The sequence below is a fragment of the Eurytemora carolleeae genome, unplaced genomic scaffold (assembly GCF_000591075.1).
Source record: "Eurytemora carolleeae unplaced genomic scaffold, Eaff_2.0 scaffold25, whole genome shotgun sequence".
Taxonomy (NCBI): domain Eukaryota; kingdom Metazoa; phylum Arthropoda; class Copepoda; order Calanoida; family Temoridae; genus Eurytemora; species Eurytemora carolleeae.
Genome location: NW_019396037.1, coordinates 538,306 through 550,932, shown reverse-complemented (window position 1 = coordinate 550,932; position 12,627 = coordinate 538,306). Strand labels below are relative to the sequence as shown.

The following is a 12,627-nucleotide window of genomic DNA, read 5'->3' as shown; positions in this document are numbered from 1 at the left end:
AACAAGCTTCAAGTCGTCTTGCTACTGTCATGTTTCGTGGGACACCCTGTAGGAAGTAGATATCATCGTTTTTCAGTCCTAAAAAGTTTAATTCTGTCAATGTACTTCTTTTCCATTGCTGCAGAAATAATTTTTATGAAAAAACTCAAATTCAACGATGCCAATTGTCTGACAGAAAAGGGAATAATTGTTGCTCAGCTGAATATTAAAAAAAATAATGTCTGCAGTATATTTAAGTGCAGAAAATCTTGGCAAATGATGAGATGGAATGCAGTAATTTTTGTGAAAAAAAATATAAAAAACTAGCTAAATTTTCTTTTTATTTAAGAAGGAGAAGATTGATGGCTGTTCCTCCTTGTATACACTGAATATGGTTAAAGAAGCTCTGAGTAAAATGTGTCACTCTAAACAAGCCAGTATTACTAAATCCTGTGAAAACCTTCATGTTCTCTAGATATTTAAACTTTGTGTTACATCTTACCCGTAAACTAAAATTGTGTAATCCCTATATCTTTGCAGCCTGATGTACGCGTAAATCTTCGATATTTCCGACATAAATTAGTGGATTCAACAGAATTCACAGTTTTAATTATTTATCGACGACGATATTGGATTGCTTGGATATAGGAATGAGAAATCAGAGTGCCTGATAAACACTCAATTTATTTAATTGGTATTTTTAAAACCAAATAAATATTATTGCAAACTTCGATATTTCAAACTTCAAATCAAATCAAATCAAATAATATATTAGTTCACAAGTTTGAGACAAACATATTAAATAAATAACAGAAATATATATATATATATATATATTTATTATTAACATGTATTAACTTAGATTAATTAATTTAACAGAATTCATGGTTTAAAATATCTAAGGTCTACGACATTTGATTGCTAAGATATAGTGATTAGAAAATCAGAGTTTGTGGCTCAACGACTCAATTCCTTTTATTGGGATTTTAAAAACCAAGTTTACATTCAAAGGCTATAATCTTTTTGTTCATGTTTAATTGGCATAAACAATTTTTAAATAATAACATGAAGAGCTGAAAACTTTTAAATGGAAGGAATGAGTTAATCTCATTCTCTCCTCGTAAAGGGATTAACCAACATTCCCCAAGAATGAACCAAGGAAAGATTTGTCTCCCTCTGTGAGTAGAGAATGAGTTCAGCTCTATGTTCACATGTATCAACTTCTTAATTATTAGATGATGATTCAATGATTTACATAATTAACATTTTTTTCCATGAACAAATAAAAAAACACTATTATATTATAAAACTTAATAAATGACGAATGAGTGACACCAATAATTCAAAACACTACCATTCAAACCTATATTTGCAAAAGAATGATTGCAAACATTTTAAATTTAATTTTTTTGTTGCCTTTCTGTTAAAGCCTGCCAAAATAAAAGATTATAAACTTTGAAAAAATAATCTCAGTAAATGGTGAATGGTTTTGAATCTTTTTATGAATACTAACAATTATGTTGGTTTATCCATTTGAATATTTCTTTTATTCTAAATGGTCCAGGTTTAAATGTCAAATATCAAGTTTTCATAAAATCTATGTATTTATATTTCTGTTTATACAATGTAAAGATGATGTTTATAAATGTTTAGTTTTGTGTTTCATATTATTTACATATCTACAGCCCTCTGTCCATTGCGCAATATTCCAGAAATAAACATTGAGGTTCAAATATTAAAATACAGATAAAGGTTTCATTGTCGTTTAAATGTATCTCAGAAAGATTAGAACCAATGGAAATTCGGGATCCAAGGATAACTCCTCTGGGGTTTAAATGTATCTCAGAAAGATAAGAAAAAATGGAAATTCGGGATTCGGGATCCAAGATTAACTCCTTCGGGATTTAAATGCATCTCAGAGAGATTAAAACCAGTGGAAATTCGGGATTCAGGATCCAAGGATAACTCCTCTGGGGTTTAAATTTCCATTGTTTCTCATTGTTCTGAGAGTAAATGCAAGTTTTTGTATTTAAAAAAACAGCTTTTTAAAAAATAATTTTTCTTCCTGTTATACCAAAGATAAATGTCCTAACTGTATTTTTTTACTTAATTAAAAACTTTTAAATTTTAAGTTTAAGAAATCGAATTGATAATAAAGCTCAAACATATCAATTTATTATATATCCAAACACTTGCGAAACTTTTTTTTGTTGCAATTATTTATATTTTAGTATTGATTCGCTCTTTGTAACAATGTTTTATCTAATGTAAACCTCTGTATTCTCGTTTTATAATTAAACCCTTTATATGTTTTAGGTGACTGTGATATCAAGCATTTTCCTCCTTATACTATTATAATTGTATTATTAGGATTTTTTTAATCTCAAATAAATTCCCAGCTTAAAGTTTTTTTCTCTCTTTTGTACAATAGATTAGTATATTTAACCCATAAAAGAAAGTATGGGGTAAATGCACAAAGTATGCATCTAATTTACATTCAACATTTTTTTTCACAAAAAAGCTAACGATTTAAGCCTTTAACCGTCTGATTTTTCATGACTGCTGTTTTTAAGATGAAATCAGAACTAAAGAGTCAAAAAAGTTTTATCTCATGGTTAAGAATCACACTGGAGGTTTTGGGAAGGGTAAAATTCACAAGTTCTCCATTCGGAGTATATGTAGTAAACGCCCTACTCCATAAACCTTGAACCCGTATCTATCCAGGTACAATTCTGTTTCATTTAGCTATCAATATTTAACCCAGATACAATCTCATGACCTATCGATGTCAATCAGACACTATAGCTCGTATTCAGTCAACACCAAACCAATGGGCGCGATCACATCAGCTATCAATGTCAACAAGAACACCAGCTATTAATCCATCAACGCCAAACCAATGGGCACAATCTCATCAGCTATCGATGTCAACAAGGACACTAGCTAGTAATAGATCAATGCCAAACCAATGGGAACGATCTCTGCTCGTATGTTTAAATGAGATATCCTCATCTATGGATGTCAACACGGACACTAGCTAGCAATAGATCAATGCCAAACCATTGGACACGATCTCAGCTTGTATTGGTTTCAACACGAACCGATTTATCTCTCACTTTAATCTAGTCGGAGACTATATATTAACTAATTTTTTTTTAGATAGCTATGTTACAAATTAACGTAAATCAAATTACTTTACATGTTTTATGTCGATATATATATACAGCGTAGTTACAGTTTAATGTACATATTTAAAGGATTAGCGCGAATAGAAATAATGTAGTTAATCTATCACAATACATGTTTTAATCATGTTACGTGGTTGATGATAATCCAATTTAGAGTTACGGACAATGCACAACGTAATATATCTAGGCATATTCAGGATAACAAATATAGGGATTGCAATGATATTTGCTACATATACACATAAGTTCAAACGTTGCATGATCCAAACCAGTACAAGGATTGCCTGGTGTAGTGTTTACTTGTGTCAGCCAGTATGCGGTTGATCCAGCGCGTTTTATGCAACAGAATTAAGCTGGCAGAACTACAGTGAATACTTCCTTCACATATAAACTAGTTCTCACCCTACAAAGTGATCCTGTAGCAAATTCCCTACTCCATAAATTCGTTTTGACCCGTATAAATCCAGGTACAACTCAATCCCTCTCGTTGGTCTACGAGTCATAAGAACTAATAAGTTCAATATAACTTTATTATCAATGTCAATCAAGACAATACCTATCTGTGCCAATGCTTTACTGTCAATGTCAATCTGGACACGATCTATCTATTTACTAGCAATGTCAATCCGGACATGATCTAACTCTTTAGTATCAAGGTCAATCCGGACATGATCTATCTCTTTAGTATCAAGGTCAATCCGGACATGATCTATCTCTTTACTAGCAATGTCAATCCGGACATGATCTATCTCTTTACTAGCAAGGTCAATCCGGACACAATCTATCTCTTTACCAGTTCCCAATGTGATTCAGGACGCTTTGTGTTCGCTAAACAAGAAGTAATTACTCTCTCACTGTAATCAAAATACATTCCCACTGAATATACTTTGGGTTTTAGGTTACAGATAAAGTTAATAGAAGTAATTACAAGTTTTGTGTCACTAAATACCAACATAGTTAAGCTAATCACAATAAAGGTTTGACATAGTTATTTACAGACGTAGGAAGGTTTGCATAGTTATTGATTTAGATTTACAGACAGTGTACAATATGATTTTTCTAAGTGTAACTATGTGATTTTGTACGGTATTTCTTACAAATGGGGAGGGGGAGTGTTGAAAAATAGGGTTATCTATCCTTTATTTTCTACATTTTTAGCAAATCCACATCTGTTCTTGTTTTGTTTCCATTCTGATATCTCGTCCAAAAGTAGATTATACATGATTGTTCTTATATTGAACTTGCCAGGTTTCATGGAATTCTCTGGCTGTTTTGATTTATCATTAGTACAGATAAACGGGAATTGGTACACAAATCTGATCTGGTACGGCAGGATTCTTGGGGTAAGGGGTGGCATCAAGGAACGCTGTGCTCTCATTCTGTCTCAGCTATCTCGTTAATCTTTACACTCACATTTATGTTGATTAGGATTAACTGCTCCACTGTCTTCACTGTATTATGTACTGTCTCCAGTATTTATGCTGCTGTTTGCAGCTGCAGGATTCACATATGCATCTGTCAGTTTGTTTACTAAATTTGGAACAGCTTGGAACGTACCGTTAACCCCTCAATGTTTCTCTTCATATTTATGCTTTTCCTGATGCTGTTGTTGATGTTGATGCTTCTCTTGATCTTGATGTTTCCCTTGATTTTGATGACTATCTTGATCTTGATGCTTTTCTTGATCTTGATGCGTATCTTGCTCTCGATGCTTCTCTTGATCTTGATGCTTCTCTAGATCTCAATGCTTCTCCAGATCATGATGCTTCTCTTGGTATCGATTCTTCTCTTGATCATGATGCTTATTCTCTTGATTCATGCTGTGGTTAGCGGACAGATATACTGCAAACTTCCACCTCTCCTTAGCTATTTCCGCTTGATCCCCTTCTAAATCTTCATTTTTACTTCATTGCCTAACTGGTATTCTACGTTAATCTTCTCTGATCTCTTTTTTTTGACACATTCTAATACATCTGTAACATCTGTACATGTAACGCCAGAACCAAAAAGTTATCCAAAATCATTTTGACTACTTCCTCTTTCAACTCTCTTCTGCAGGATAATCTGATTCTTGTATCATTCATCTTTCCTGCCAGTGTTTTATCTTCATCTTTATGATTTTTCATGTATATAGCTGGTATGCTGCAGCCTGACAAATTATAATCATTCTCCGGAAGTACTAATTTTCGGCCTGCTTCTTGTTCTTCTTATAGTTTGGATTTTACAAGCTTCTCATTTTTTCCAGTTCTCCTCTACACATACTTTCACTAATTTAACACTACTAGCGGGATGGGCACGTTCTCTCCTGCTTCCGGTATATGATTTACAGTAAGGATTTTCTCCGTTTTCTTTCCTATTTTATCTATCTTTTCTTCCTTATTCATAACTGGGAATGGAGTGATTGTCATATTACATAACCGGGTTAATCTTTCCTGACTTATACTTATAGTTACTAATATTGCTTCTTATTCTGAACAGAAAATTGTTACTTCCTGTTGCACTAAATTTTCTGTGCCATAATTCACTGCATGATTTAACCCTTCTTTCACAATGGGTTTTACTTCAAAAACTTGGTTTAACCTGTCTCTAGTGTCTATGTTAACTCGACCCTTTTCTCCTTCAACCATAGCTTTCTCTTCATCCCTTAACATAGTTTTCTTATTTTCTCCTTCAACCATAGCTTTCTCTTCATCCCTTAACATAGTTTTCTTATTTTCTCTTTCAACTATAGCTTTCTCTTCATCCCTTAACATAGTTTTCTTATTTTCTCCTTCAACCATAGCTTTCTCTTCATCCCTCAACATGGTTTTCTTATTTTCTCTTTCAACTATAGCTTTCTCTTCATCCCTTAACATTCTTTTCTTATTTTTTCCTTCAACCATAGCTTTCTCTTCATCCCTCAACATGGTTTTCTTAATTTCTTCAATCAACGCTTTTTCTTTGTCATCCATCATTACTTTCTTCGTCATCTAGTTTATTCATATTGTTCAAAATTATTTCTTTCACACTTTCTCTTTTAGTTTCTATCCGAAATGTTTCTTAAATCAGTATAATTCTTTTTTACGTCATTACAATAATTCAATTCCAGGGTTTCCAGACATCCGTTGTTAAAACCTTTCACTTGGTAACCTCTTTAATATCCTTCCTGGATTCCGTCATTCCGCCATTTGTCCTCCTTGGTTTTATTGTTCATCTCTCCATTCGGAGTCTTGCCTCTCGTTTCAGCAATCACGGAAACCTGTTGTTCTCCTGAATTATAGCATGAAACTGGTTCCCTTTTAGTATTTCCTTTGCTAAACATATAAATTTCTTTGAAACCTGATGGTGTAAACCTTTGACATTTTAAACTTAAAGGGAGTGTTCGCGAAAAATGAAATGGGGTATAGGCTTAATGCGATAAAAAAGCGCTTTTGATCGCTACTAATCTTACTTCTATCTGTTGCGTCTATAAGGAGAAAATTGTTAAAGACGTCTCATACCGAAGAACGTAGCGTCCATACAAATTGAGAAAATTGCAACATACGTAAAACAATCAATTTAATTTCAAACAAATCATTCAGATATTACAACCTATAGTGATCGATTATCTTTCGCCACATTTGTATATAGTTTATATTTTATAATGTTTTTTAGCTAATTTGTTTTGAATCTGATTATTTCTCTTGTCGCTTGCGAAACTACCTAAGAATGCCGCGCACCACTCACATTTTTCGAAATCCGTTAAAAACGTTTTCTAAAAAGTAAATGTAAAAAAATTAATTTAAAAAAAATAAAATATAAACTATATACAAATGTGGCGAAAGATAATCGATGACTATAGGTTGGAATATCTAAATGATTTGTTTGAAATTAAATTGATTTTTTTACGGTCTAAGTCGTATGTTGCAATTTCCTAAATTTGTATGGGTGCTACGTTCTTCGGTATGAGACGTCTTTAACAATTTTCTCCTTACAGACACAACAGATATAGAAGTAAGATTAGTATCGATCATAAGCGCTTTTTTATCGCATTAAGACTATACCCCCTTTCATTTTTCGCGAACACTCCCTTTAAGCTACTTGATCTAACAGAATTCATACATAGTTTGAAATATCTAAGGTTTAACACATCGTCTCAAACATACAAAGAAATAGGAATTAGAAAATCAGAGTTTGCGACAAAAATGCACTTTCTTAGGTTTTAGACAAATCTAAAGTACATGAGTTTGCTAAGTAAAAACAGCCATCAAGTTTTGCGAAGAAATAAATTAGTACCTTGCAGAATTGACTAAAAAGATATATTTCTAGTATGATTTTACAGGAGCGGATACAGGATTTAAGTGAGGGGGGGGGCAAGATTTTTTAGGAACAAAAAAATTCATAATTAGGAACAAAAAATCGCGCCGCATGCAAACATTTTTTTTGACTTAAAAAACTCAAAAAGAGTAAAAATTATTGACTAAAGACTAAAAAACTAGATTTTTAACTTTTCACACATTATAGTTTATTAAGACAGATAATTTTCCTGTTTTGCACTAGGGTTTCTGAAAATAGCGTGAGACTCTGGGGGGGGGGGGGCTACGCCCCTCCCTGAATCTGTCACGGAGGGGCGTATGCCGATCGTCCCCCCCCTGTATCCGCCCCTGTGATTTTATTTATAGAATGCATGGTCAGTTGCCAAGTATTGAGAAAACTGTAAAGGAATTGAGTTTTTGCCACAAAATTAGATTTTCTAATACCTATATCTTTAGAACACAATTTCGTAGACCTTAGATATTTCAAACTATGAATTCTGTTGGATCAAATATTCTCAGTATGAAAAATCAGAGGTTTATACCATCAGGTTAAAAAGATATAGGGATTTGAAAATTTTAGGTTGTGGTAAAAACTGGATTTCTTTATTATTGATTATTGAATTGTTTTACCCTTAGAAATAATCAAGAAGAACGGCAAGGTGAAATTTTTTATTGAACATCTTATAAAATGAACATTCCTGCTATTAATGTGATTTCTAAAAAAAATCCTGTTTAGCTACAATATTTTATTTTAAAAATTTCTAAACTTTTGAAGTTTTTATTAGTTTTTTACATTGTAGAGGAAACAATATAAAAATATTTAGCCTTTACAGGTTCCCTCCCCCCCCTCCCCAGACCCATATTATGACGCCGTTTGGCACCCCCTCCCTAGAAAAGGCCTTGGAGAATAGTTATAGTGTTGAATGCATGTTGATGGCCCAATTTTTCAAAGCCAGCTCATAGAAGAAAAAAATTTGACCGATAACTTTAATGGTTTGGGCGCTAGGGAGGGTTGAAAAAAGCCTAAAAAAGGGTAAAAGAAATATTTTTTTTGTTTTAAACAAATCTCAAAGTGTGACACATGTTTCTACATGCATTTTTCAAGGGCTTTTCAAAAATATAGTTTTTAGATCTGTAGCTTCAGTAACAAAAAAGTTATGGGCTATATAGGGAGGGGGGGGGGCGCCAAACACTCCACCCCCAGCCCGTTTACGGTTAAACATTTCAGCCGATCTTTATTTCCGCTGTTTAGCCTGCTATAGCTAATATATAAATATACGTATATGAGCGAAGAGATTTATTAAATATTGATAACTAGCTGGAGAACCCAGGTTTATATTTTCATTCTCCCGCCGTTGTGCAAACGCTCAGTAATAAATCCCGATTTTATCTGAAGTTACCAAATGGAACAGAATTTCCTAAATTACCTAATTTTAAGCCTATGTCACAACCCCGGGATTCGGGATTCCCATGGGTTCCCTCGAAAAAATTCAGTTTTATATATACAAATATACATACATATATATATGAGCGAAGAGATTTCACCAAGTTTAAGTCTGAGTACGTACATGTTAAACATTGTACAAGAGAATGCTTTTATATTAATCTAGAGAATATGTACATTATACATTGTGTCTATGTATTCATATTATATTTAATAATAATCTGACAAATTTGTATATATATCTTGAAATGAAGGGAGAATTGTGGGAATATTGATTTATTTACTATTTGAAGAATACCTTGGTTTAAACCAAGAAATATATACACCAGGAACCGCCATATCTGATACATCAAATCTGTGTACCAGAACCAACTTCACCTCTCAGATGTTCTTCATCAGGGGTTCAGTAGAAGTCGGAAAAGATGACCTTCTCAGTGTAGATCCAGATGCTAAGAGTCCCAAAGGAATTGAGTTTTTGCCACAAACTCAAATCTTCTGATCCCAATATCTTTGGGTGCAAACCTTTGATATTTCAAACTTAGATTATTTTATCTATAAGTATTAATAGTTTGAAATATCTAAGGTCTACGACATTGGGTTAAAAAGATATTGAGATTAGAAAATCAGAGTTTGTGGAAAAAACTCAATTCCCTTATAGTTTTTGCTTGGTCATCAGAGATTAACACAATATTGCTTAAATAGTTACAAGTTTAAATGAATATATTCTCTACAATATTACAATGTTATTACATAATTGATAAATATTGATATATACAGATACAAAAGAGCATTATTTTACTTCCTTTTTATTTACTTAAGTATAAGTAATGATGTGAAGAATATTTAACTTTGTTTTTTTTCTTTTATGAAAGAAGGGGAAGTGCTATAAAGAGGGGGGGGGGGGAGAGATGGATTTGAACTGTCATTCTTTGAAGCCATTTAAATTTCTAGATGTCTGGGATATTATGAAAGTTAACCGGTCTAATATTTAGCAGGAAGGGTCAGATTATGACAGAGAAGACAATTAATTCTTGAATAATTGTTGCTAAGCTAGGCCAGGGTCTGGGAAAGAGATTTCCACTTGGTAGTGAAGGGGGGTGCTAGATTGCCAAATTTTTTTTGACTTTCCTGTTTTGCACTATGTTTTCTTTCCATCAACCCTATAAAGGCAGGGGGGTCTGAATCTATGTATAGCCTGGGGGGGGGGGGGTTTGTCGCATGTTCATAGCCCAATTTTTCAAGGCTAGGGAGGGTTGAAAAAAATGCCTAAAAAAGGGTCTAAAAAGTGAGAAAATTTTTTTTGTTTTAAACAAATATCAAAGTGTGACACATGTTTCTACATACATTTTTCAAGGGCTTTTTAAAAATATAGATCTGTAGCTTTAGTCACAAAAAAGTTATGGGCTATTTTAGATTTTTTTAACAGACCAGACTTTTTTCCACCCTGTACCCCACCCTATAAAATAAAAATAAAAAAATTTAACAAAAAATCCTTTAAATTACTATTAATTAAAAGTAAAAAAATTTCACGGTGATAGTGTCAAAAATGAGAGTGCTAGGACAAAAAAACTACAAACGCCCCTGCCAATCGGTTTCATACTGAAATAATTGTAAAAAACGTTAAATTCTTCAAAATAAATGATTTCTCCAATACACTGGAGAACTGAATACTCCAGGATACTGGAAAACTGAATGCTCCAGGGTACTAGAGAACTGAATACTCCAGGATACTGGAGAACTGAATACTCCAGGATACTGGAGAACTGAAGAGAACTGAATACTCCAGGATACTAGAGAACTGAATACTCCAGGATACTGGAGAACTGAATACTCCAGGATACTGGAGAACTGAATACTCCAGGATACTGGAGAACTGAAAACTCAAGAATACTGGAGAACTGAATACTCCAGGATACTAGAGAACTGAATACTCCAGGATACTGGAGAACTAAATACTCCAGGATACTAGAGAACTGAATACTCCAGGATACTGGAGAACTGAATGCTCCAGGGTACTAGAGAACTGAATACTCCAGGATACTGGAGAACTTAATACTCCAGGATACTAGAGAACTGAATACTCCAGGATACTAGAGAACTGAATACTCCAGGATACTAGAGAACTGAATACTCCAGGATACTGGAGAACTGAATAATCCAGGATACAGGAGAACTGAATATTCTAGGATACTGGAGAGCTGAATACTCCAGGATACTGGAGAATTGAATAATCCAGGATACTGGAGAGCTGAATATTCCAGGATACTGGAGAACTGAATACTTCAGGATACTGGAGAACTTAATACTCTATTATACTGGAGAACTTAATACTCTATTGTACTGGAGAACTAGATACTCCAGGATAAACATAAATTTTGTGCTTTCCTCAAAACTTACAGAAATTCACGGCCAACCCCCCACCGAACCCCTCACACTGATATATTTTTTATCCCTCAAGCTTTCTTTCGAAATGCGTACGGAGCTTTCCCTCGATATGCGTACGATAATTCAAACAGCATACATTCAGTCAGGCGTCCAGCAAACCCAAGGGAGTGTCCTTTAACATTTAGATTCATAGATGTTCTTCTTTGCACATCATTGTGAATTAAAAATTTTTCAAATTTCAATAAAATTGTAAGGTGTTCCGAACTCTTCCAGATCTGAAATATTAGAGACATAAAGATATCTTTTCTTATATATTATACATCAAGCTAGTTGGTTGTACCAGTTATACCAGAGGTTCTCAGCTGATCTTTATACTAACCAGTTTCAGCTGGGATACAAGGATATACGGATACAAGGATATACAGATACAAAGATAAACAGATACAAGGATATACAGATACAAGGTTATACAGATACAAGGATATACAGATACAAGAATATACAGATACAAGGATATACAGATACAAGGATATACGGATACAAGGATATACAGATACAAGGATATACAGATACAAGGTTATACAGATACAAGGTTATACAGATACAAGGATATACAGATACAAGGATATACAAATACAAGGATAAACGGATACACGGATAAACAGATACAAGGATATACGGATACAAGGATATACAGATACAAGTATATACAGATACAAGGATATACGGATACAAGGTTATACAGATACAAGGATAAACAGACACAAGAATATACAGATACAAGGATATACAGATACAAGGATATACGGATGCAAGGTTATACAGATACAAGGATATACAAATACAAGGTTATACAGATACAAGGATATACACATACAAGGATATACGGATACAAGGATATATGTATACACGGATATACGCTTACAAGGTTATACAGATACAAGGATATACAGATACAAGGATATACAGATAAGAGGATATACGGATACAAGGATATACAGATACAAGGATATACAGATACAAGGATATACACATACAAGGATATACGGATACAAGGATATATGTATACACGGATGATACAAGGATATACAGATACAAGGATATACAGATACAAGGATATACGGATACAAGGATATACAGATACAAGGATCTACAGATACAAGGATAAACAGATACAAGGATATACAGATACAAGGATATACAGATTGGTGTAAAGAAATAGCAAGGTTTGATTTTATATCTACTTGTTGTAGAGAGAATGGATTCTGGGAAGGAAAATACAATGTTAACTCAACTCATCTCCGCCTTTAGATATTTTAAACCCAGTCTACAGAAACCAAAGGTAAATACAGATATC

The 12,627-nt window shown here is 33.4% G+C and overlaps 1 protein-coding gene across 1 annotated transcript in view; it reads left to right on the top strand.

Moving 5' to 3' along the window:
* The window catches only part of LOC111699450 (serine/arginine repetitive matrix protein 2), a 35,514-nt gene extending 34,786 nt beyond the window's left edge, over positions 1-728 (top strand). Inside the window, exon 14 of the mRNA XM_023470130.1 lies at positions 329-728. Coding sequence (XP_023325898.1) covers positions 329-454 — 126 coding nt within the window. The 3' untranslated portion in view covers positions 455-728. The remainder of the gene's footprint in view (positions 1-328) is intronic.
* Positions 729-12,627: the final 11,899 nt, after the last annotated feature.